The sequence below is a fragment of the Notechis scutatus genome, chromosome 3, assembly GCF_049901735.1.
Source record: "Notechis scutatus isolate UNSWTSFEM ecotype Mainland chromosome 3, rNotScu1.2, whole genome shotgun sequence".
Classification (NCBI taxonomy): Eukaryota; Metazoa; Chordata; class Lepidosauria; order Squamata; family Elapidae; genus Notechis; species Notechis scutatus.
This window is the reverse complement of record NC_142011.1, coordinates 123,540,987-123,567,208: the sequence shown is the minus strand read 5'-3', so window position 1 is coordinate 123,567,208 and position 26,222 is coordinate 123,540,987. Positions and strand designations below refer to the sequence as shown.

The window sequence follows — 26,222 nt, the reverse complement described above, 5'->3', positions numbered from 1 at the left end:
GTTCTAACTGAAACTTTGTAACAAAATAATAGAACCACAGGAAGAGAAAGTGGAAAAAAGAAGCAAGAAGAAACAGCTTTGGATTATTTGGTGATTTTTGGATTTTTGGCTATTGGATTTAAATGACTAAAATCAATCAGGTGGTTGTTTAAAAGTGTTTAAAATGGCATCACTTTTAGAAGAACTGAAAATGGAACTTAAAAAACAGAAAGAAGATGCACAAGAAGGAAGAGGTTCTTTTGGCTTTGTATTTCAATTTTTAGAAATTTTGAGAAACAACAAGAAATGCTTGTAGAACAAGAAGGTTGGGACAAAGAAGAAGCCATCTTTAATGATCAAGTAATTTTATGTGGGGAAAAAAAAGGAAACGGGGAAAAGAGAGTGAAAAGTTTAAGATTTGAAAAAACAACCAAAAAAAAAGAATAGCTTGAAAAATAATTACAATATTAGGAAGCAACAGAAGAGAGGATCACAGAAGAGGGAATTAGAAGTAGAGAGACAAGGGGACAAAAAGGGGAGGGAGAAGAAGAGGGGAAAGAAGGAAAGGAAAAAAAGTTATAAAAGACAGAAACAAGATATAGAGAAACAGGGAAAATATATAAGGATTGAAAGTATAAGCCTATTTGAGATAATGGGTGAAAATTTAATTGAAAAAGGGATTCTGCAAAGGTACATAAGATAGTATTGTTATATTAGAAATAGAAATAATTTTAGAAAATATGAAACAATGTATGATTAAAATGATGGATAAAATACTTATTGTAATGCAGTGGAATGTTTGTTAATAAATAAATGAAATAAAGTGAATGAGAATGAAATTAGGAAAGGATGGGAACATTTTAATTATTATTAATGATTTATAAAAATATAACTGAAGAGAAATATGGGGAAAAAAAGAATTATGGAGAGTTTATAAGTGTTCACAAGGAAGTATGATATTCAATTGAAAATAAATGTTAAAGATGTTAAGATTCTAACTAATATTAATGATAGAATTGAACTGGAATGGAATGAGTGTTTTATTTACTATTGTTATATATATATATATATATATATATATATATATATATATATATATATATATATATATATATATATATTAAGAACATAGTGTGTATTTTAAGAATGTACCAAGCAGAATTCGATTGGAAGTTATGTACTATATTGAATGTTATAATTTTAAAGGCATAAATTGAAGTTTAAATAAGAGTTGAATGGATAAAATTAAAAGATATAAAGGTGTCATACTCCAATTAGTAACTACAGGGGAAAATTTGTTTAATGAGAAAAGACAATATGAAATTGAAACAGGACAGACAAAAGTATAAATATAATGATTGGAAAGACATTGAAACTTAGAAAAAGATATATAATTGAATTTAGATTTGAGATAATTAAAAATAAAGTTGAAAAAACCAAGGGAGGGGAAAATTATGGAGAAAATGTTAAAATAGTAATAAGATATGGAATAGAACACAAAGATGAATATGAAATTGAGTTTGTGTCTGTATGAAGAAGTGATAACCTGGGATCATGCTATTCTCAAAGAAAGATTTTTTATTTGTATTATGTATTTGTGAAAACCCAAATAAAATTTATATTTAAAAAAAGAATAGTACAGACAGGATGTTTAGCTGATGCGCATTTGATGCCCCCAATATACTCTTTTCTGGGGGGGAAAATTTACACTTTGAGGAAATTGTTATGTTAATCATGCTTTCTCCTCACTCAAATATGTACATTCCCACCTGTAATAATACAGGGTCTTATGTAATTTATTAAATTTCCTGGATTGCTATGAAATGCATTTCTTTCTTTTAGATTTCCCTTTGAAATCCCAATGACATAATTTTTACAATCTGGTCAAAAGCCTGGGATAAATTGCTTTACAAGTTATTTGGTTCCCTTTTTCACATGTAATGTTCAAATATTTATTCATTATTCAGGACTGAAACTTTCTAACTTCTGGTATGTTAATATAAGAATGCAGATTCAACTGCCTCCATTTTTAACTATTCCATTTATCCAGAAATGGGCAATCAAAGAGAATCAATATTTCTATCCCTCTATTGCCATTGTTTAGAAGCATTTAAGTTCCCTAGGCCTATTTCTAAAGCAATTAAAGCTTGCAGTTTCATAACAATTATGCTAACATTATTAATAAAAGTAAGCCCATTCAAAAAAGGAAACACTTAAAAATATACAGAAGAGAATAATTTGATCCAGATTGTGTGTCATGAATTATTACTGAATTGCTTCTATTCAAGAATCAAAATTTGCTGAAAATACATGGGCTATTACTGAACTCAAACAATATATGTGGAAACCAAGAATTCAAGGCTCTGCCATTATTTGCTCAATCAATGCAGTGTTAATATAGTAACTTCACTGAACAAAATAAGTTGCTCAAAAGAAATTATATGATAACCTACTAGAACCTGCATGACAAATAATGTAAAGTGTTAATGAATATATTAAAAGAGATCCTCTGTGGCTTATTTGAATTTCTTTCTGCTAGATTCCCTGACAGACTCAAGCCTCACACTCTCAAAATCAAACAGTATGGCACAGCAGAAGACCCCTTCATACTAAACCTGAGGAGAACTTCCACTAAACTCAGTAAAGTTTAGTTCTGAAAAGGTAAGCAGAGGGTTGTACTATGAGGAGGTTTTGAGACAGAAATAGTTGTATCATTAGGATCTTTGAGATAATTTCTTTACTAAGCCCTGTTCTATCAATTCACACATGGTTTCTCTTACAATGTTAGGAGAAAGGCTACAGATCCTTTCTTCTTAAGATTTTGGTGATGGATATGCAAAACATTTTGAATTCGAACCATTTTGAAACTGAAAGGTTCTGTTTTGATCCAGCAAAATACTGTGGACATAACATATTTAGATTTCAGCAAGGCATTTGACAAAGTAGACTACAACCTATTTCTTAGTAAGCTAGAAAAAAGTGGAATAGATAGCACCACCACTAGATGGACTCGCAACTGGCTGGCAAACCATACTCAACGAGTAGTCCTTAATAGGTCTAAGTCTACATGGAGGGAAGTAAGCAGTGGGGTGCCACCAGGTTCCGTCTTAGGCCCAGTACTCTTCAATATCTTCATTAACGACTTAGATGAGGGAATAGAAGGGGAACTTACCAAATTTGCAGATGATACTAAGCTGGCAGGAATAGCTAACACCCAAGAAGATAGGTTCAAGATCCAGATGGATCTTGACAGACTAGAACACTGGGCCATATCTAACAAAATTAAATTCAATGTAGAGAAAAGTAAAGTCCTACACTTAGGCAAGAAAAACCAAAAGTACACATATAGACTGGGTGAAACCAGGCTCAATAGCAGTAACTGTGAGAGGGATCTTGGAGTCTTAGTGGACAACTAGCTAAATATGAGCCAGCAGTGTGCAGTAGCAGCCAAAAAAGCTAATGCAATCCTAAATTGTATTAACAGAGGGATACAATCAAGATCAAGGGAAGTACTAATACCACTCTGTAAAGCCTTAGTAAGACCACACCTAGAGTACTGCATCCAGTTTTGGTTACCACATTATAAAAAAGATGTTGAGACTCTAGAAAAAGTACAGAGAAGAGCAACCAGGATGATTAGGGGGCTGGAGGCTAAAACATACAATGAATGGTTGCAGAAACTGGGCTTGGCTAGTCTAAGGACCAGGGGAGACATGATAGCAGTCTTCCAATATTTGAGGGGCTGCCACAGAGAGGAAGGGGTCAAGCTATTTTCTAAAGCGCCTGTAGGCCAGACAAGGAATAATGGATGGAAACTGAACAAGGAGAGATTTAACCTGGAAATAAGGAGAAACTTTCTCACAGTGAGAACAATCAACCAATGGAACAGCTTGCCCTCAGAAGTTGTGGGAGCGCCATCAGTTGAGACTTTCAAGAAGAGATTGGACTGCCATTTGTCAGAAATGATGTAGGGTCTCCTGCTTGGGTATGGGTTGGACTAGATGACCTACAAGGTGCCTTCCAACTGATTATCTGTTAAATCTGTTAAATCTGATTATGTTGAAAGCATTTTGAGTCCAAACCTGTGTTTCTTGTGTTTGAAACAGAACTGATTTCTGCTCAAAAGACCTCCAAAATTGTCACAGCAACCCACTTAACGAGGCAGCTGTTTTGTGGACAAAATGAAATACTTGGCGCTTAAAAGAAAGGATTTCAAATTTGATATGGTTTAAATTCAAAATGTTTTGCATTCAATGACCTCCCCTCTCCAGATGGTAACCAGCAAAAACAAAAGCAGAAAAACTTCATCAATTACTTTCTATTTTTACAAGGTATTCCATCACTAGAACATAACAATGATAAATATGCAAAACCAATCATATATTAAATCATAACAAACTAAATGATGAATTGGGATATGCATAATAGAGTTACACAAACTTCAAAATTGATTTGGAGAAATGCTTGGGATAAGCCTCTACTATTCATTAAAACAACCCAACATTTTTCACATTTTGGAGCAAGCTTGAAAAACTGCATTAGAAGGTGCAATGAATCAACTCCTTAAAGTAAGTTCATTTTTTTTTCAGGCTTGGTAGAAGCTTGGAAAATGTAGGTGACTTTAATGAATAGCACAGAGGTATTATGAGAAGCATTTCTCAAATCATTTCCAAACTATACACATGCCTAACAGGAAGGAAGGGAGGAAGGGAGGGAGGGAGGGAGGGAGGAAGGAATTAAATGCTGCAAAAAAACATGGTTTAACATAATGGGAATAAGCAAAAATAAGCTTATACCTTTCTCCTGATTTTCTCTTGTCTGAGAGAAGCCTCAAGAACAAGAATCTTCCTTTGTTTTGACTTCCAAATGATTATTATATTCAGAGCCTAAACTATGTCATTGTTTAAAATATGGTTTCATGAAGTAAGTCAATTTGACTTTATCCAAGTATCAAGAAGTAAACATCAACCTAAAATAAAAGGACCTATATAATGAGGTCTTAAGTACTAATTCATTCTCTCAAATGGGCATTTTTTTTCTAGAAAATGACAAAAAAAGTCAAAAATCATAAAAGTTATGTGACTGTGGAACACTGCAACCAGTCATAAATGTGAGCTGATTGTCAAGTGCTCAAACTGCAGTGATGTGATTGTAGAGGGGCAGTGTGATGTTTTATATGGCTGGAAATGCTTTACGGGCCATAAAGTACCTTTTCCAAGGTTGTCATAACTCCAAACAGTCATTAATGACTGGTTGTAAGTCGAAGAGTTCTGTAATCGCTTAAGTATGTTATATTTAAAACACTGTGTGCTTTAAGCAGCCTCCATTGAACAATTCACAGTGACTGAATTCCTGTGTATTGATAAGCGATATATCAAACAATCTTATGGTTTAAATTGATATGTAAAGCCACATTTTGCCAATTTAACAACAAAATGGAAGCAGAAATTTCCAGAAATTTTTCCATGTAAGTTAAGAGGTTAAATTTCCAGGTGATAGAAACTTTTTACCTTGCAGATATTTTAGCCTGCAATTTCAAAATCTCTAATTATTGGAGGTGCTAATTTCCATTATGAAATTTATAATCCCAAACATTAGGAGAGCACTAAGAACTCCCCACATTAACTAAGGATCACTCATCTCTCAGCTAATTTCTCTCATCAACCTACATAGTACAAATATGATCAAAGAAGCACTCATGTACACAAATGCAGACAGATATTACCTTCAAAGACGGCCTTATTGGATAAACCTAAGGCTGGTACGGTAGCCCCTTCTGGAAGATCCACCATTTGCTAAGAAAAAGAAAATATTATTCATGATTGTCTGAATCTTTTTGTTTATAGATATAGCCTTCTTGCAAGTTTGGCCTTCAATGTAACTTTCTGTAAGTCACAAATTTAAAATGCAGTATATATGATACTAAGGAATTCCTAGAAAATCTCAAATTAATTTAAAATCTTTGCTTTGATTTTAATTTTCTAGGCCATAGAGAAGTACTATTGAGTTCATACATCATGCTAACTGTTCAACCACATTCAATGAATAAAGCACAATTATCTGTACCCTATATTACTAATATTTATTATTAGTAATAAAACCATGGTTGTAAGTCACAAATACAAAACATCTTCAGAAGTAACAATTATACCATATAGCACAAATTACAAGCATTTTCTAAGAATGTTGATTTGATTGTAACTAAACAGATGTTCAAATTTAAAATTATATTCACGTCTCCACAAAAAACAAGTTTAATACTACGTACTACCTCAAACTCAATCTTCAGCACCACTAGGGTTCAACAAACCATAGTTCACAGATCAATGCAATCCCCTAGCCTACAAAATAAACCACATCAAGAAACTGACTCCACAGGAAGACTAGAACTAGGGTATACTTCTAGAGCATAGAGCTGTGATGGCGAACCTATGGCAGGCATGCCACAGGTGGCACACAGAGCCATTTGTGCTAGCACGTGAGTCAGAGGCAAACTTACCTCACTGCGCATGCACACGCCTCACAGCTGATTATTCGGCCTCGCAGAGACTTGAAAAAAGTCTCTGCAGGCTTTGCAGGCCAAATAATAGGCCTGTTTCATCATTTCCTGTTATACCAGAAGTGACAAAACGGCCTATTATTTGTCCTGCAAAGCCTGCAGAGGCTTTTTCCAAGTCTCTGCGAGGCTTAAAAAAGGCCTCAAACTGGCTGAAAATCAGCTGTGAGGCACAGTGCAGGTAAGGGGGAAGCAGGGGAGATTGCGCACGCATGCACAGGAGGCATGGGGGGGCGTGCATTGCCTTCTGGGTGCTGGCACGCGAGCGCGCACAATTTTTGGCACAGAAGCCCAGAAAGGTTAGCCACCACTGGCATAGAATAAGACTAGAATATAATTCTAGTCCTTCTTGTGTAGTTAGTTTCTTCACCAGGTCTATTTCACAGGACTGTCAATGCCATTAATGTTTTCCATGCCATTTTTTGTCTCTTCTGTTAAAAGTAGAAGTGGGAAAAAGAGTTAAAGGGAGGGCTGTCAAACTCGCATTGTCATGTTATCGTCACGTGATGTATCACGACTTTTTCCCCTCTGCTAAAGGGCTGCAAGTTTGATACCTCTGGTCAAAGACTTCTAGGGATTACTTCTTTGCTTCCTTATCTTTAAACTCTATCTGCAATTCCCCCCCAAATTACCTAAAACTATTTTTCAGCCTGATTTTGTTCCATTTTTGTCATTCTGTAAAATTTTAGTGGTAGCAATGAGAACAGGGAGGTTTTTGGAAGCAAGTTATTGATGTGTCCATTTTTACAAATAGACAGTAATCCTCCAATCAGACCTGAATTGTTCACCAAACAGGTTGCCATAGGCTAAAAAAAATGGGGATGGGTGTGGATTGACTCATAGAGGCACCCTGCTCCTGTACTGCCCTTGCCGTTTCCCAAAAAATGCAACCTGGAAATTGTTAATTCTGTCCTCTCCAATGATACTATAGCATTCTCAAATGGTCTACAGAAGGTCAGGAAGTTTCTTTATAGCCCCTGACCATTCAAACCTCAATCTGCCCATGAAGCAAAGAAGATATGAGTTTATTCAACATTTCTGTAATATGTTTAACATTGTGCTCAAATTCAAATGAGAGATGCAAACATAAAAAGTAGTAAAACAGTATTTTTAGTTCTTTTAAAGCAACTGAATACATAACTTACACCAGAATATAATTTCTCCAGAGACATTCCAGAAATACTGCTGAAGTTCTCAATGAAATTTCTAGGTGCAGTAAACACACGCAGCACTTTCTCATCTGCTCCAGATACGAACTGAAACCGTGCTGTCAGTGCTATACACTGCATGTCATACCCATGGACTTGGGGTCTTGCTATTTCATGCCACGTCACCTAGTAAAAGGACCATTGCATTGATACATGTACCAATCTTAGAATCTATAGAAGCATTTAACATGTTAAGTTCTATCAATCTATTGTCAATTTTAGAATTACAGTTTGCTGAAAATATACATTCAGTTCATTTCCCACAAAAATGCATTCTCACCTCTGCTCAGATCTCATTGGAAATGCCAGGAATCTTCTTTCATTAATAAATAATTGACAAAATAGCGTTGATCTGTCCAATCCTTGACAGAAAGGGACCAAAATCCTGTCCTGGTTCAAAATACAATTTTGCCCCCCAGTTTGGCCTCCCCCTGAATTTTATTTTAACAATATTTATTCCTCACTGGAAACAGAAGATGAGCAACATGATGTTGCATGTATAATGATATAGTTAAATATAATTATAGATCTTTAAAGGACTAATATTAATATAAACTTCTAAATGTTTATAGTCATGTGATATTGTAATAAACCCATAGTAACTTGACTATTAAACAATAAAAATATAATGTGCATACATTTTAGGAGAGTTTAAGAAACGTTAAGAAGAGCTATTGTTCAGATTACATATTCTGTTGGGGGAAAATTGTTTTAAAACTTGGTTGTAAAAATCCTAACAACTTGCATATATCTGTTTGCTACCATTCCGTGGTCAGCCAGAGTTTTGCAGTTCAGATATGCTGGCTCTAATCTATCCACAAAAGTTGTGCCCAAAACAAGAACATTGTGGCTAATAAATCTGGAATAATATGTTGGTTGTTCTGGGTTTTGGCACAGCCCAATTCGATAGGATTCTTATGGGACAAGTAGGGCAAGTTTAGAGTACCTCTCCCATCTTCCTCTGCAGGGTCCATGAACCAGTTTGGCCACCAATCTTCCTAGTGTTTTCTTTTTCTTGAATTCAAGTCTAACATATCTAACCAGTCCACCTACCCCTTCTCTTATATCAATCTTAGCTATAAATCTGAGCAGAACTGGAAAAGGAAGGTCCTGCAATGATCAGAGGAGCAAATTTGATACATTGCATTTGAATAGTGGACTAGTCATAACACTTCATATTATGGTGACAGTAGAACAGCCAACTGCCCTCTGTCCCCTTCCCTTCCCCAATTTTCCCAAGGTCTATCTATCCTTATCTTTGCCTTTTTCCCATTCTACCTGAAAACCCAAGTTTTAGGTCAAACATTCAGATCAAACCTGCACGTTGTTGGTCTTAATAGGCAGACCAGAGCAGAAAATCAGTTCACAGTCAGAGTAGAACTACCTCAACTTACAACCACAATTGAGCCCAAAATATCTGTTCTACTTTGCCCTATTTTATTACCTTTCTTCTCACAGTTGTCAGTACCATTGTAACTTTGAGAAGTCCTGTACATTGAGATAGGCTATAAAAACAGAATCCTGGAAGTCGTATTATACTATCTTTCCATTCCTTCCTCCAATGAACCAGGGAGCAGTTTACCTGAGCTGCTTCTGATTATTATCTTGCTTCCTAAAGCTTAAAGAACATTTTAGTCCTCTTTGTCTAGGAACAGTAATTATTCTTACCTATTTTGTGAAGGTCACCTCCCTTACTCTCTCCACACATTGACTCCATGCCCAGAATAAATACTCATTTTTCTGTCTGGAAACTAACTATTCCATCCACATAATTTCACAAGCTAGAAAAACATACCTCTGGGTTGTTCTCTCTTTTCCAAGGAGCAAATATTCTTGTGGTTTGGTCAGAACCAACAGAAATTATAAAGCCTCCCTCTGAATCCCACTTCACATCTTGGACACAATTAAAATGTCCTGAAATCATCACTTCTGGAGTCCATTCACTCTAAATCAAAAACATTTATATTTTAATCCATGAATGAGGTTGGAAAGTTGGATATAGTAATCCTCTTCACTAAGAACTATATCTAAAGTTGAAAATCAATTTAAGCTTTACAAAGAACATTTAAGTGTCATTCTTGGATGATAAAAGATTCTGGTTATTTTTTAACGTTTACAACAAAGGAAACAGACACTTTTAAGTTGTCTGCCTTTGAAAGCTCAGCCCAAATCTTCCAGTGACCATATGTAGCCTTAGTACTTTCAGCTATAGAATCCTAAACAATAATTTGGAAACAGGGAGTATCCAATGGTACAATATTCAAGAGGAACATGATGAATCCAGATCAGAATGCTGTAATCAATACAAAAGTCTCTGTCACAGACCTGGGAAAGTTCTGCTATAAGAAGAGATCATCCTGGGCCAAATAAATAAAAGCTGATGGACCCAAAAGTCATTTCGTATTGCCATTTGTTTTCCCCACAAAGGCCAAGAAGTCTGTCCAAATTAACCAAACTTATTCAATTGAATGTGTTTGATATTCATTACAGTTCAGATGGGGGGGACCCCTCCTCAATGTACCTCAATTTATAAAAGATGTTTAAAAGTATACAATGTGGTTATATGGAGTGAGCAAAGAGCCATTTCTTCCTATATAAAGATATTCCATATATACTTTGGTGATAAGAAATCAATTATCTCTTGCCTTGTTTGAAGAAGTCTGTTTCCAAAGATGAAGGGCTCCATGGAAAGCATGAGCAAGAATCATTGATCCATCTGGGCTGAACTGACAATCAAAAAATCCGAGCGTATTTCCTCCCACTTCTCCTATTCGGACCTTTTGAAAAAGTTTACAATATGTATGAATGCGCCTTCCCCCTGCTAATTAAGGACTATGAGCAAAAGACAAATGGTCTAGAATTACATTAAAAGTGAAGTTAAAACAATGTCATTCTAGATGTATTCAAATACCATGCACAACTTTAAAAAAAACATTAACACAAGTCTTTTTGAAAACAGGTTTGCAAGATAGTTTGCAAGTTTATATAAAATGAATAATTATTTTGATAGAAATATATTTCCCTGGGGGCTGGGATTAAATGCTACAATATGAAAAGTAATATAATGTCTAGAAATTATTTCACACATTTTTGTATGAAAGCAGTTATTTTTAAATGCTTGGTTAACTTGCCAAACCCAAAGGGAACAGCAATGTAAAATGTGCCTAATCAACCAAAGCTGATTTCCTGCAGAATAGTTGTCAAATCCTAAGCCCATTCCACCCTTCCCCTATCCAGTATAGATTGCTTCCATGTTTAAACCATGCCAGATTTCCTTGAGACGATGGCTGACTAAACTAGTTTCAACAAAAGTTCCAATATCCACTTAAAAGGTAACTTAATTTATTCTTGGGTACATGCAGCTCAAGACTCTTAATGCCACACAGGGAAATCACTTTAGAAAGGAAGCAAATGAAGTCTGGGCATTTAGCGCTATATTTCTTTTACTTTGATGATACAAACAGGGGAAATGAAAAACCACATCTACCTGTTCCAACCACACTCCAGATTCATCATCTGGAGACCAAAGGATCACCGTTTTGTCCATTGAAGCAGATAGTAACCTCATTGGCTGTACCATCCTGCCATCTACAGTATCAGGAAAAAATAACCCCATGTTTTCATTCATTTTTGTTAAATACATCTGAAGAAAAACTTAAATAGGAAGTCTACAAGAATGCCACACAAAACAACTATACATGGCTGAAGTTGGAAAGAAGGTCGCAATTTACAATGTCCTCAAAGATGTGCATGGACTAATATCTTGTAAATTGAATCCTGGATACTGTGACTCTCGGCAGTGCCTATTTTACATTTATGGATTTAATCAAACTGCACAAAATTTAACCTTGATCCTAAGAGAAGAAAGCAGTCTTGCCCAAAATAATTCTCTTCCCTGTAATTATAAGCTAACAGATGCATACTAAATGACTGATACAACATTTGGGGCACAACATAAACTTCTACATAGGATGAAAAAAAGCCATAATTTGTTGTATCACACATTTTAAACTTTCTATGTTTGAGGTAGAAGGAGTAGCTCAACATGGAGTTCTCCATTTTGACAATAAATTCCACATTCCTTGTCATCTCTACCAGTAACTCAAATTGGAAACTACATACTCTTCTTACCTTTGAAATATGGTGGCTGCCAATGAACTCCATATACCCAGTTTTCATGGCCAGCTAGCACTGAATCCAAGGTAACTGCAAAGGATTTATCTGCACCTATCACAAAACAAAACAAGTGGAAAAGAGTGGGAAAAAAATTTTCTAGCCTGTCTTTAAAACAATCGACTTAACTTGTTTGTATTTGAAACTAGATGTACCAAGTAATAGCTTACTGCCAGAGAGTTCCCACATTGCATGTTGAAAGAAAAGTCTGTTACATGTGTTGAAATCAATCAGAATGGAAAACAAATGTCAAAGAGTAAATTAATTGTCAAGATTTATCTAGCCATTGTATAAATGACTCAGCCCTGCAAATAACCCAATGACAAAATTTATGATCCTCTGTCTGTGAATTCATCTGCCAAAAAAAGATATGAAGAGGGCAGAAGACTTCTGTATATCCAAGGTTCTGGATGCAAATACACGTTTCACACATAGATAAAATGTAACATACAGCTGACATGGAAAGGAAAAACTACATTCTTTCACTATATTCAGTTGGATGTAATATTTTCTATTTGATTTATGGAATATATTATTGTAAAGAATGTGGGTGTATATTAATGTAAAGAATACAGCACAGACAAAATTAAATTCATGTGCAAGAACAGATATCTATATCATGGGGGCATCAATCAAATTAATTGAAAAAAAACAAAGTGAAGCTTGTGTTTCAGCTAATTAATAGCACATTCTTCCACAATGTATTAGAAGAAAGGCATCTTATATTTTATTTAACCATGCTGAAAACATTTTTATTTGAAAAAAATCCAATATAAAAGAACATATTTACCATTGCTATTTTTTATGGTGAAAACATTCTCTTTCAACCTAATAGTGTCCTCATCTTGGATTTCCCCAAACAATGAAGTTGCATGCATCTTCCAGATTCTTATCAGACAATCTTGAGCACAGCTTGCCAAATACAGATCTCCATCTTTAAAAAAAAAGTTAAACCAGTCATTAAAGAAAGAATTTAAAAGGGAAATTCAGTGCACGACAGAAATCAATATTTACAATGGTTTCTTAATAAACAAAACCAGAACCTTACTTTTTGCAATGGTTCATTTCTCTAAATTACATTATGAGCCTGATTGGGGGGGAGCGGGGGGGAAAGGCTCATATCTGATGAATGGAGAATATATATATCATCCTGATTGGTTGGGAGTCTTGGTCTGTATTTATTGGTCTTAGAGTTTGCTGTGTTTTGCTTGATTGATATTTCTAATAACTTCTGTCTGTTTTGTAGCTTTTTTTGGATGAAGGATGAAGAATTCAGGATGAAGAAAAAACCATTCTGGCACAGCAGTAGGCTAGCACCAAATTTAAAACAGAAACGGCTGTGAAAGTCTGACTCACAGACGAACACAATACAGAAGCCTGATGATGGCAGATGAGATTCTGCCAAAATGTTGCTACAACTTTAAAAGCGCAACTATAATGATGTGGGAAAATACCCGAACAAAGCTGAATACCATACATGTAAGTACCCACGAAAACTTAACATACATACATACATACATACGTATATATATATATATATATATATATATATATATATATATATATATATATATATATCAATATATATCATAACACTATAATTGTAATAATTATATAATAACTATATTTGTAATAATTGTGTTCTGAAGTTCCATATAGTAGCAGAAAAAATATGGAAACATGTATGGAATTCAATTTCTCATCAGCATTATTTTAAAATATTTAAGTGCCCAGCTTCTATGACAGCAAAACATAAGAAATCCCCCCCTGAAGTCTCATAAGCCAGACTGAATGACATTTACCACAAAATGCCCATTCAACTCCTCTTATCCAGTCCTCATGTCCATGTAGTAGTAAAGATTTCTGAAACTGAAACAAACAAATAAGCACCCTCAATATGCAGCATAAACTTATATTGCAATTTTCCATTGTGCAGTTTGGCAGTTCACTAACATTCAATTTTGGTACTTTTTGCAGCTTTCCTGGTTTATGACCATAGATTACTCTATCATAGTAAATTCGTTACTGTAACACTGAAGATTCTTCAATCTCAGAGTCTCTCAAACGTGTTGGAAGTACAACTCCAGGACTTTCATTCCTCAAAGGGCTTGGAACTCAAAGCATTCTGATATACCAGTGTTGGCAAACCTTTTTGGCACCCAAGTGCTGAAATGGGAGCATGCATGCGTGAGGTGGGGAGTGCCAGAAAGCAGAAGAGCAGCTCTCCGGCATGCATACACGTGCTGAGAAACTAAGCTTCCAGTTTCTGGCACATGCCTGCACGCTGGCCAGCTGGTCTTTGCACACACCTGCACACCAAAAACCGGAAGACCAGGTGGCTGGCGGGAGGCGCATACGCATGTACAGAACAGCTGAGCCGGGCGACGGCATGCATGTCCACAAAGAGGGCTCTGTGTGCCACCTGTAGCACATAGGTTCACCACCACAGATATAGGGTGTCAAGCTGGGAGACAGTTTGTTTTGTACAACCTTGCTTCAGAAAGGTTGCTGGAATCCTGTGATACTCACTTCTATCCTATGCGGTAAAGTTTCCTGTGATTGCCCATACACATCCAAGCTCAATTCAAAATGAAAGTAGTATTTTAAAATGCTAAAGAACAGAAATCAGGTAAAGGAAGGAGCATACTGGCACCTTTGACTTCTGCCACATTTGAAAGCAAATTCGGATGCCCAAACCTCCCAAAGAATTTTCTGAGGTCACAGGGGAATTTTGCAACGACCTCACAGACAGCTTTACTCTGCGCTTTGCCTACAAAGTGGACATGACTGGTTGTTTCTATGTGGGGTGCCAAGGGCTCAATTCCCTTTTGAATGCAATTTAATATTTACATTAAATTGCTCCAGGAGGGCACATATTATTTGAGGTACAGTACTATATAATCAATGTACTGATGACACCATGCTGAACACACAGCCACTCTGGGCTCTACCAGGCATGCTATCGAAGTCCGGAACCTGTACATGGAAGTATTTTAAGCACCAAAATTGTCCAATTGCCTCAGACCAATCTTTGGCTGAAGTAGAGGACTAGAAATAAAATGGGTTTCATTACATCTAACAAGGCCTTTAGACCCACTTCTTTCCTTTCTCCAGCTTTTCCTCTGGAGAAGGACAAATTAACTATTTAGCGCTGAAATCCTAATAGATTAACCTGACATCAATAAATGAGCTTGCTTTGAAACAACTTTCTCTGAACATGGCTAATCGTTTATCACCTTCAATCAGCTGAAGACAATTACCCTCCAGAAATATTGTCTCTAAATTAGGGATTTTAAACTTTCCTGAACTTGAGATTCAGGAGTTAAACAGTGTAAATCTTGGAAACTTAAAAGTTAAGAAACGAAACGGCAGAAGATAAATCCTATAGACTAAGAAGAAGAAACAATAGTTACCTCTCCAGCCTGTTGCACATATAAGTGGATTCTGCTGTCATCACCACCACAAGCCAGCACTGGTACTGAAATTAAAATCATTGAAAAGTTGCTGTTTCAACTAAATATAATGGAGCAAAAGAAAATAGAAACAAAATACAGCATTTACAGAAGAGGAAATGATAGCCACAGTTTCCTAGGAGTAAATCCTGTTTCATACTTTGTGGGATTTACTTCTGAGAACATATGCATAAGCTTACAGTTCAAGGCAATGACTGTATATCTACTAGGGCTAGGCAGCATTTTGGATTCAATTCCAAAAAGGAGCATTTACAGGTAGGATCTCTTTCTTTAAAGCATCTATATCTTTCCTCTGAACTGTGTGGCAGCTGTAAAGGACAATGCTTGGAAAAGAAAAGGCTACTTTAAAGAACTTCAGCCAGATACAAGTTTCAAGTTCCTGCATGTTCTAAGTGATTCTTAGGAACTAAATCCACCACACAGACCCATATGTCTGGAAGTATCTGCCACCAAACTCAATGGGAACTTCAAGTTACAATCGTTCAGATATGGGACGCTGAAATGTCCACGTTCTACTCCACCATCAGGCAGAAAAGCTCACTGAGGGACTCTGGGCCCATCATTCTCTCTCATTCTCTTTCCTATTACACACCACTAATAGAAATAATAACAATGCAATAATAACGGGAACATACTGCCTGCTGCTTTGAGCTCTCGCCAGGCAAGATGTAAATCCAACAAACAAGTTAAAATTACATTGTTATTAAACAGATTCAGGGAACTCACTCTTTAAAAAATAAAAGTCAAATCACACGAAAGGCATAATAAACTTAACAAACTAAAAATCTAATTCTTAGGAATTTTCCCCAAGCAACAACAATCAAAATATCTTGCTCTAAAGATATTTAACAATCACTTTTTAGTGTGACTTTAACAGGTCACACTAAAAGGAGACGATAGGCTACTTATCCAGTAAATCAGAATATGTGACGATCGATAATTTCTCAGTTAGCAATTTTTAGGATCAGATAGTAGAAAACTAGTTCTTAATAAGACAACATGTACATGCGCTGGCACCACTAGGCATTTCTTGAAATGATTTTAAAAAATTACACAGCCATTCTTACTGTCACTGCCTGGCAAGAAGGACAATGAAACATCCATAATAAATCCATTTCCAAACATCAGTGTCTGAAGGCACTTAACTAAGGGGAGAGAGAAAATAAAGTTGCATTATTTGCAGTGAACACTTAAGATATTTAATAAAAATATAGAAATTGTATACTAATTATTAAATTTCAAAGGCAAAAATGTGCTTCAAAGCATGAAGGCAACACCCTGCCTCCAACTCCTTAAAGCAGTTCAGATTTTCCCCATGGTTGCACAGCTGCCACACGATCCCTCGAAAATTTGCAGGCAGATCCTACATGAGTATCTTCCTGTTCTTTGAAGTGCCTTTGAATTCAAAGTACTGTATTGCTCAGCTTTGCTAACTGTAATCATAAAGAAATTTAAATGTTACCCAAGATTAATGCAAACAGTGATATAACCCAGAGACAATCAACAACAGAGAAGTTGGTTTTAGTCAAAAAATATGACAAAGAGAAGTCAGAAGGCATCATAAGGATTTATGACAGTAATGGTCATAATCCTTACTATAAATATCACACTACAAGTATATTTATTTATTATACTGTTATATTTCATTACTTATCTAAAGCAACTGATGTTTAAGAGATGCAATGCTCTTGAACAGCAACTGGACTATTTTCAGCAATTGCTAACTTATTTTCTACAGATGCCTGCAACTGTCATACACAGTGATTTAGCCATTTTATAATGACAAAGATTAAAAATGTATCACTTTTTTTATTCATCTATAACAAACAGCTTTCTAGACAATAAGATCTGAAACTGGTTCATAATGAATGTGTATGAACTTGACTTGTTTATTCTTTGTACAATAATTGAGCTGTAGTTCCATGGCAGCAACAAAAAAAAGAATAAAACAAGCATGGAATGTATTTCAGCAACTCTGAAATATGGTCAAAATATGAAATATGATGCACCACTAGCATCTGTTCTAATCCAGCTGCTACAACCAGTAAAATGAAGATTATTGCAAAAATAGGAAAGATCTCTGCCAGACATGGTCTACATTTTTGCAAGGAGCACAAATTAAAAATGCTAACCTCTTATATTCATGCATCTTTAACTGGTTGGAGATGGGGCTTGTCAGCTAAGCAATGCAGGGAGACTTATTGGGAGAAGGGGAGTTATTTCACCTTTACTTGTCTCCAACATCATAATTAATTGCCAGCTGCTATCTTGCTTCAAGTCCACATGAAGTCAAATAAGTTGATTGGAAGCCTTTGGGCTAGAGCAGAGTTCCCCAACCTTTTCAGCTTTGGGGACCAGCAGGGAGAGGGGATGGTTCTGCACAAACAACAGGCAAGCATGCATGCGCGCAGCTGCATTTGCACAAGCGGTGAACACATGCACCTGCCACTTGCACAAATGGAGCACGCACACAAACCCGGCTGCTGTTCATGCAAGTGGGGATGCAAGCAAATTTGCCTGTCACTTAGGCGGTCTGGTTCCGAACAGTTCAAGGCCCAGAGGTGGGCCACAGCCCAGGGGTTGGTGACCCTTGGGCTATAACCTTCTCTTAGCCTAATAAGGTTAGTGCAGTGGAGACACATTGGGCAGGGTAAGGTGGAATACACTCCCCTGGTGTACAAAAAGTGAAACAATCTAGAACAGGGATCTCCAACCTTGGCAACTTTAAGACTTATGGACTTCAACTCCTGGCTGAGGGAAGTCCACAAGTCTTAAAGTTGCCAAGAATGGAGACCCCTGATCTAGTAGAATATGGAGGACTTTACTTAAGGTATTCTTTAATACAAGGTATCTTGACAGACCAAAAGGAAAAGAACTTTTACCTTCTGTTCCTTGTCTGGACCAAATTTTGACAGTAGAGTCTGAAGCTGCAGAAGCTATTAGTAGGCTTAATCCTAATGCATTTTCAATTGTCATGTAAACAGCATCTAATGCACAAATTGCTTCAGTGTGACCTTCGAGGTGGACATCATTCACAAGCTAAACAGAAAATTATAACATTACAAAGAAGGGTAACCCTGAAATTCAAACAACACTGTCATGTGACTGTACAATTTTCAACTTTGTGTTAGCCATGGAAATAACTGGAATGTGACGTTTGAGCAGAAAGAGTAAGTAGATGTGTAACTGGGTGCTCAATTTTTGCATTCAATTAGAAATCATGTACTCTACAGAGCTTTTATTTGTTTCAATATCGTTCTGCAGCTATTCTAGAAGTTTTGATAGAATATTAAATGAATTAAAAGGTTCAGGTAAATTGAACTAAAACGTATTTGAGAAAAAGTTTTAATGCAAGGAGAAAAGTAGCACTGATTTCCAGAATACAATAATCCCATATTAACTGTTGGCTGTCATTTAATGTATCTTCAAACAGCTTCCAAGGTGCCATTATATAAAAAAACCTAAATACTTATCATCAGTGAATGATGCAGATTGTGTCAGGACTCCGACATGCACCCCCATTCAAACCATAAGTCTCTAGCTGCATCTCTCAGAGTGAAAAAGATTGATTTATTAGGAGTTGACATGTCTCATTTCACCCTTGACCCTGGTCTTCCCCCCACCCCCTGGACCTATATTCACCAGTGAGATATGTCCACAGCCAAGAGTCATCAATCATGCTCTCCAAAAGAAAAATACTTCTTTTTAGTTGTCAGATGGGTTTTTTTAGGTGAGTGGTGTACGTAAAAATATTTTGCAATTGCATAATAATTTTCCAAACGCATGTTAACCAATCATATCATTATTATATTATCTAACAATCATTAGAGTTGTGGGAAATCATAAACATGGAAGAAAGCGGAAAATATTAAAACATTATCATGGAATATTTTCCATATGTATGTAAGAGCCATGTACGTACTAACACCTAACCTTCATTCTCTAAAATAGTTTCTAAAAACAATGTATGGAGGAAGTTTATAAAGTAAGACTATACACAATTTAGATCCTTATAGTAACTATATACAGCGGACAACTCTTAATTCAAAGATAAGAAAGTTTCTTCCTTCAGGGAGCACTGATATTCATTTTCCAAAAGAAAAAATTGGACTTTCTTCCTTTTGGATTCATTTTCTCTCCTTGATTTAGAGACTGCTGGTGTTGTTTCTGTCCTTTACTGGGCCTCAAAGTACTGTATTAACAGACATTGGTGGAAGCACTCTGATATTTATTTAATTCTTTCCCACTCCTATGGGTGATATGTGTCTTCCTCAATCTCGAGTCCTCTACCTGAGGTCTGGGAGTTTAATTATTCTGTGCAGTATCTTAGCTTTTTCTTAGCACTCTCCTGGACAGAGCTCTGTTGTTGTTCTTGGGACCTGTTGGAGCCACTTCCCTCACTTAGGAGTCACAGCCCTGAGTGCTTTCCTACCACCTCTGGGACCAATTTGGTCTTTACACTTTACATCCTCTCTAGTTCCTCCTTCAGGCCCTGGTACTGCTTTAGCTTCTCATACTCCTTCTTCCCGATATTCCTGACACTGGGCACCACTACTTTTATCACCACCACTGTGTTCTGCTCCTTGTCTTCCACCATAATGTCTGGTTGATTGGCCAGTACCTGCCTCTCTGTCTGAATCTAAAAGTCCCATGGGATCTTACCCCTGTTATTGTCCACAACCTTCTGTAAAAGTTCACATCTAGTCTTGAGATGGTATAGCCCAGTGGTGTAAAACTCGATTTCATTGAGGGCCGCATCAAGGTTGTGTTTGACCTTGGGGAGGGCAGGGGATATGGCCAGGAGGGACATAGCTGGGAGGGGCGTGGCCAGGGTGGTTGTGGCCAGCTCAACGTCTCTCACTGAGGCTCTGTTTTCAGCCACGATGGCCTCCTGCAGCCCTCCGCCAACAAAAACAGAGCCCAGGAAGACTGGCGTGGCCCACCCAGGCTCAATTTTCGGCCACAACGGCCTTCCCAAGCTCCATTTTTTCTGGCAGAGGGCTGCAGGAGGCTGTCGTGGCTGAAAATGGAGCCTGAGAGGGCCACGTGTGGCCCTCCCAAGCTCTGTTTTCCCTGGAAGAGTCACCAGAGGCTGGTCCTTCTAGGGAAGCCCCATGGACCAGATCTAAGCACCTCGTGGGCTGGATCTGGCCCATGGGCCTTGAGTTTGACACCTCTAGCCCATATATTGTGCAGAAGGTTCTGTACCCAATTTTGTCTGTGCCATTCAGTCTATGCTGTTTCTGTCTGCATCTTATACCATCATTATGTTTGGACTGTCTCTGAGGCCCTGCACAGTCTGCAACTCGGGTCCTGTCTAATGTGGTAGACCTCTGCTTCTATGGATCTAATGCTTAGTGTCTATTCTTATGCTTTAATCCAGCCTTTTCAAGCCACCGATAGGATTGTCAGCTACTTCAGCTATCTATCCATCAATCATACATCGTAAGCATGTCTTGTTTTGCCATGACACTACCTCTGCTTGATCATCCTTTCATGTCTGCTGCTGTTTCAGGCATTCACTCAGCAGCTCATCTTTGGGTGTCACTCCAGACAAATTGGCCATCAACAAGCACATAGACATGAATGGCATCTACATTTCATTCAAAAGAGATAATCAAAAAGCCAAAAAGGAAACAAAAAGACCAAAACACCTCATCAGTAATCTACACCAATATGAGCAAAGATTAACAAGATTAATATCTGACCAACAATCAAGAAACAACCAAGGATCTTCCAAACAAAATAACAATAAATCACAGCCCAAATGAAAGAACCAAGACCACTCCCACCAACACTGACAGGCAAGCCTAGAATATAAAGTGAGAACAAATCCCACTCCCTACTAGCACTGACAACTTACCTAGTTTAGTAATAAAACATCTGCAAGAAAGCAGCCAAGCTCAAAGTATACCAAGGGCCTCACAGATCAAACCATAACTACAAAAGGTCTCTTCTATCAGCATAATAAACTGTTATGTCTCACCTGTACCAACAAGGTGAGAAGTCCAAATTTCCAACTGAATACAAACAAGCAAGCAAGTCCAGTAATTACAGGGTTAAATTCCTTGAGCTGATAAAGTTCTTGGCAGTCTCACACAAGCTGTCTGCCAAGTCCGACAAGAAAGCGGGAATATAAATCACAAGCTGTCACCGCACACAGGATACTCCGAAGCTTCTCTCACTAAGTAACACGTTGTCCCGAACAAGTTCCCAGAGCGAACACACCCACTTTTATTCCCTGTGGGGCGTGTCAGTCCCTCATCTCAGTCTCTGATTCGTCCTTTCTTTCTGCGTTGCAGCTCACACTTTTGCCTGCGCCGTTGCCTCGCATCAAGCCAGCATTCCTCAGCTTGATCCTCAGTCAGAGGCTCTGATACGCACCCCCTGGTTATCTGCCGACACCTGAGGCACAATCAGGGAGGAAGGTCTTGCCGAAGAGGAAAGTCCTGGGGAGGAAGGCAACTCCAAATCCTCTAACAAAGCAGGCTCAAACCTCAGAGCCAAATCCTCCTCTTCCTCATTGTCCAAGTCTTCGTCCTCTAACAAAGCAGGCTCAAACCTCAAAGCCAAATCCTCCTCTTCCTCATTGTCCAAGTCTTCGTCCTCTAACAGAGCAGGCTCAAACCTCCGAGCCACAACAATAAACTATGTCACATTTCATAATCCAAGACTAGTATTCCTGTTATTGTGGAAGAGATGAAGTTGTTCTCTTACACAGCACAGTTATATCTCACCTTGCTGCAATAGCAGCTGGCGGCATTTAAGGATGCCAAAAAAACCCAGTAGCTTAAAAACTCACTTTTTTTCCCTTTCCCAGTATTGTAGCAGGTTCCAAAGTAAATAAGGCTGCAGTATTAAGGATGATTACAGAGGATGATTCTTTTCAAATAATGAGAATATTTCTGTACTATAGCTTAGGCAACTATATTTTGAGATTTCATGTAAGCACAGCACATGGCCCTAATTACACAGTTCAGATATCAAAGAATCTCAAGCATCATTTTAGAAAAGTTTCTAATTCGTTGTACTGCAAACACAGGCTTTTAAGGAAATATTTAGATTTTTTTTCCTTTTACATTAAGGACAAATATTTGTCGTATTTGTCATAGCTCAGACTCTTATACCGGCAGTCCTCATTTTAGTGACTGCCTCATTTAGCAACTGTTCACAGTTACAACAGTGATGAAAAAATAACTTTAGATCCAATCCTCATATTTATGTCCTCTGCAGGCCCTTAAAGCAAAGGAATGCTTAAGTAAGGTCACAAGCATAGCTGCAGTTTTTACTTTGTGACTTTTCCGCTTAACAACCAAGTAGCCAGTCCCAATTGTGGAATTAAATGAGGACAATTTGTATAACTATATTTCATTTCATAGTGTTTCTCGTGATGAAATAAAGTTTGAACTTGGACGATAGCAATAGATCTTTTACTTTGTGTACACCATTTAACAGAACACAGTTGGAGCTGTATCTTTCATAACATCACAAAGGAGATAACATCAATAACTTTAAGAAATTATTAATTTAATAATTTAAGAAATTCTGGTTTAGTTTCTTCTCTTGCTCAACTTATTTTTTAAAAGTCATGTATACAAGGTTATGTCTTCACTTACCATAATATTTTTACATACCTTCTCATCTTGAATTTCCCAAAGAATAAGAGTTTTATCTGACCCGCCAGATATTAATTCCGTTTCATAAGCTATTATACAGAGGGATATAAAAAGATTGAACAATCCAGGTGAAAATTATTTTTCATCTACTACTCTGTGTCTAAGCTGCTCTTTTTAAGAATAAAATGTATTTGTATATAATGATAGAACAGAGTTAGTTTTCATCTTGTTTTTTCTTATCACTTCCAAAGGAAAAAAAATGGGGGTCTCGCACTCTAAAAATAATAAATCAACATTCTCCAGCTTTATTCTCTGCAGAAAATTAATTCTCAAAAGAGTTAACCAGTATATTTTATAGTCATGTTATCTGATAATTTTAAAATGATTCCAACACATCTGGAGTCTAACAGATTGAGAAAGGTAGAATAAATCCTGAACAGAATCTCATAAACTTACTAGAATAGAATTTATTCATTCTGCCTTTCACTAAACAGACGATGTCATTCCTTTATAAAAAAAATATATGTAGATGTTTACTACATACTTTTTCACAGTGCTTTGCTTAAAGTGCAGTGGTTACTCACTGCAGATTTCCATTTCATGAACTATGGCAACACAAAAGTTGCTGTTTTTCACAGCAACAACCCACCAAATGAAGTGAAAGAAGAGATGCCAAAGAACACATGAGAGCTTCTAGAGTAGCTGGCCTCAACCTTTCCAGTTCTGTGGACCAGCCAGTAGCAGCTATGTGGGAGGTGGCATGGAGGGGGAGGTTCTGCACAAGTGATAGGAGCATGTGCACGCATCTACTTAACTCCATTTGCCCAAGTGGTAGGCTTGCACACCTGCCATTTATGCAAATAGAGTTTCGCATACTCACCCGCTCATTGCTTGCGAGGGTTGTAGACCCCTATTTATACTGCCATCTGTTGGTGATTTATAACATTAGAGGCATTACTTTTCATTTTGTGTGTGTGTGTGTGTGTGTGTGTGTGATATGGATTATATTCTCAGCACATATTTTATTTATTATGTATTAGATTTATATACATTAAATCAAACCAATTTACATCTTTTCCTCATTTTCTATTCATAAGAATGCTATTGATAGGAAGAAATTCTTAGTTCTATTGGTCAACTCCTGGCATCCTGGCACCTCAAGAATCACAAAATACGTTCTGAATATTAAGTTGTTAAATGTAGCATTTTAACCCATTGTGATATAGGTCATGTGAATTGAGAGCTGCTATCTCCTCTGCAGGACTTCTTAATCTTTTTTACCTGACAAAATATTGAGAGCGTACTTGGGGAATTCTTGCAAAATTTCTGCTAGTCTTGTACATTTGTAAAATGGTTGCTGTGAACAATTTAACAAGTTACAAAGTACTATTTTACTGGGACATATAATCTACATTTCCTTTTTTTAATGTGTGTGTATGTATGTACGTACGTACGTATGTACGTACGTATTTATTTATTTATTTATTTACCCACCCAACTTTATTTTTATAAATAACTCAAGGCAATGAACATACTTAATACACCTTCCTTCTCCTATTTTTCCCATAGCAACAACTCTGCAAAATGAATTAGGCTAAGAGAGAATGACTAGTCCAAGTCACCCAGCCGGCTTTCATGCCTAAGGTGGGACTAGAACGCATGATCTCCGGTTTCCTGTCTAGTGCACTTTCTTGCCTTATGCATTAGACCAAACTGGTTAACTAGAGATTACTTTCTAATATCTGATCATTTTTCCATATTTCCAGGAAGATCTACACATTTCCATATGAAGTATTTGGGCTTCAATTAACTGAATGTTCAAAAGACCATTTGAGGTCAAGGAGCGCTAGTAGAAATAAAAATATCACTGGCAGCTTTTTTTCCAATATTTCATCACTCTTTTTTAATGAAAACAAATCATGTGGGCAGGAACCTTGGCAGGTCACAATGAAGATCCCAGTCTTCCTCAACATAAACAGAAGAATTACTAAATAGCTTGATTAAAAGCACTAAAACAGAAGTATGCAGTTGATGTTAAATTCTTCTAGAATCACACCAAATAATCAATCTGATTTATTAATGAAGCCAATGAACATAGTAGAGAAGTCACTTCACATATATAAAAGTATAGTTCCAACATCTAAATTTCTAAAAGGTTTCAAGCATTATTGGCTTAGAAAAATGTATACCCTTCAGAAATGCATATTGAATGTACAAATGTCCACCAGAGGGCACTCATACAACAATAAAATAACATTGATATTTATGGACCAAGGGAGTGGAAGGATATCAGTTAAAGCTGTTAATGTAAATTTTAGATAACTGATGAATAACTGTTTTGGAAAAAAATAAGCTTTGACCATTATTTCAGGGTGCATTCAAAGAGCATAATACAGCAGTCCATGGTCAAATTTAAGGCTTTCTTATTATTATAATCCAGACAGTACTTTGGAAAAACTTGCCGAACAGGAAAAAAAATCCTCACACTGTACCCAAAACTCTGCATATTTAAAATTGAGAGTTACATAAATTCCATAATATGTTGGATCAGGACATTGGGATAACCCAGGCTGTTGTTAATATTGAAATAATGCATTATGACCTTATTAATGCTATTTTATGATGTGTTTGTGTTTTTGTTTTGATTATGCACCACCAAGTTGGTGTTGTCTCAAATATCATATAGATTTTCTCTATGATCTGTCCTTGCCCTTGTCTTTCAGATCTTCAAGTTTATTACATGCTTTCTTCTATATTTAAATTGTATGTTAGCCACTCAGAATTACAATCTGTGAATTGAACACTCATAGAAATTGCAGGAATAAAATAACATGAAATAAATCTTCCTAGAATTTCCCACTGCTTTTCCCAAGCTTTGCCAAGATCTTCATCTTCATCAGCGTGCCTACTCTCTTCCAATTTCCATGTGCTCCTTTTCCATCCTTACCCAGTCTGTCACCTGCTACAAGGCTACAGCTCTTTCGATTCTTTTAAAAAAATATTGTTGATTTATGGGGCAAAATTCAGCACATTTTTCATTATACTCCTCTGGGACAAAATGAGTAAAAATGCCACATTTATTAGCAGAGGAGACTCTGACAGTCTCTGTATCATAGCTCCCTCTACTGATAAAGAAAAAGTATATTTTTTCTTTTTTATTATCACATATCCTGCCAAAATAATAAAATTAAATTTTAAAATGAAATAATAAAATACG

At 36.7% G+C, this 26,222-nt stretch overlaps 1 protein-coding gene across 2 annotated transcripts in view; it reads right to left on the bottom strand.

Annotated features, from left to right (window-relative positions):
* ELP2 (elongator acetyltransferase complex subunit 2) overlaps positions 1 to 26,222 on the bottom strand; it is a 63,736-nt gene that overhangs the window by 33,905 nt on the left and 3,609 nt on the right. For both annotated transcript variants that reach the window (XM_026672494.2, XM_087961129.1), the window contains exons 3-14: positions 23,024 to 23,094; positions 18,272 to 18,428; positions 16,457 to 16,534; positions 15,330 to 15,394; positions 13,719 to 13,785; positions 12,707 to 12,850; positions 11,875 to 11,970; positions 11,231 to 11,331; positions 10,389 to 10,520; positions 9,539 to 9,688; positions 7,681 to 7,869; positions 5,705 to 5,774 (exon numbers count right to left, since the gene is read on the bottom strand). In XM_026672494.2, coding sequence (XP_026528279.2) covers positions 5,705 to 5,774; positions 7,681 to 7,869; positions 9,539 to 9,688; positions 10,389 to 10,520; positions 11,231 to 11,331; positions 11,875 to 11,970; positions 12,707 to 12,850; positions 13,719 to 13,785; positions 15,330 to 15,394; positions 16,457 to 16,534; positions 18,272 to 18,428; positions 23,024 to 23,094 — 1,320 coding nt within the window. The remainder of the gene's footprint in view (positions 1 to 5,704; positions 5,775 to 7,680; positions 7,870 to 9,538; positions 9,689 to 10,388; positions 10,521 to 11,230; positions 11,332 to 11,874; positions 11,971 to 12,706; positions 12,851 to 13,718; positions 13,786 to 15,329; positions 15,395 to 16,456; positions 16,535 to 18,271; positions 18,429 to 23,023; positions 23,095 to 26,222) is intronic.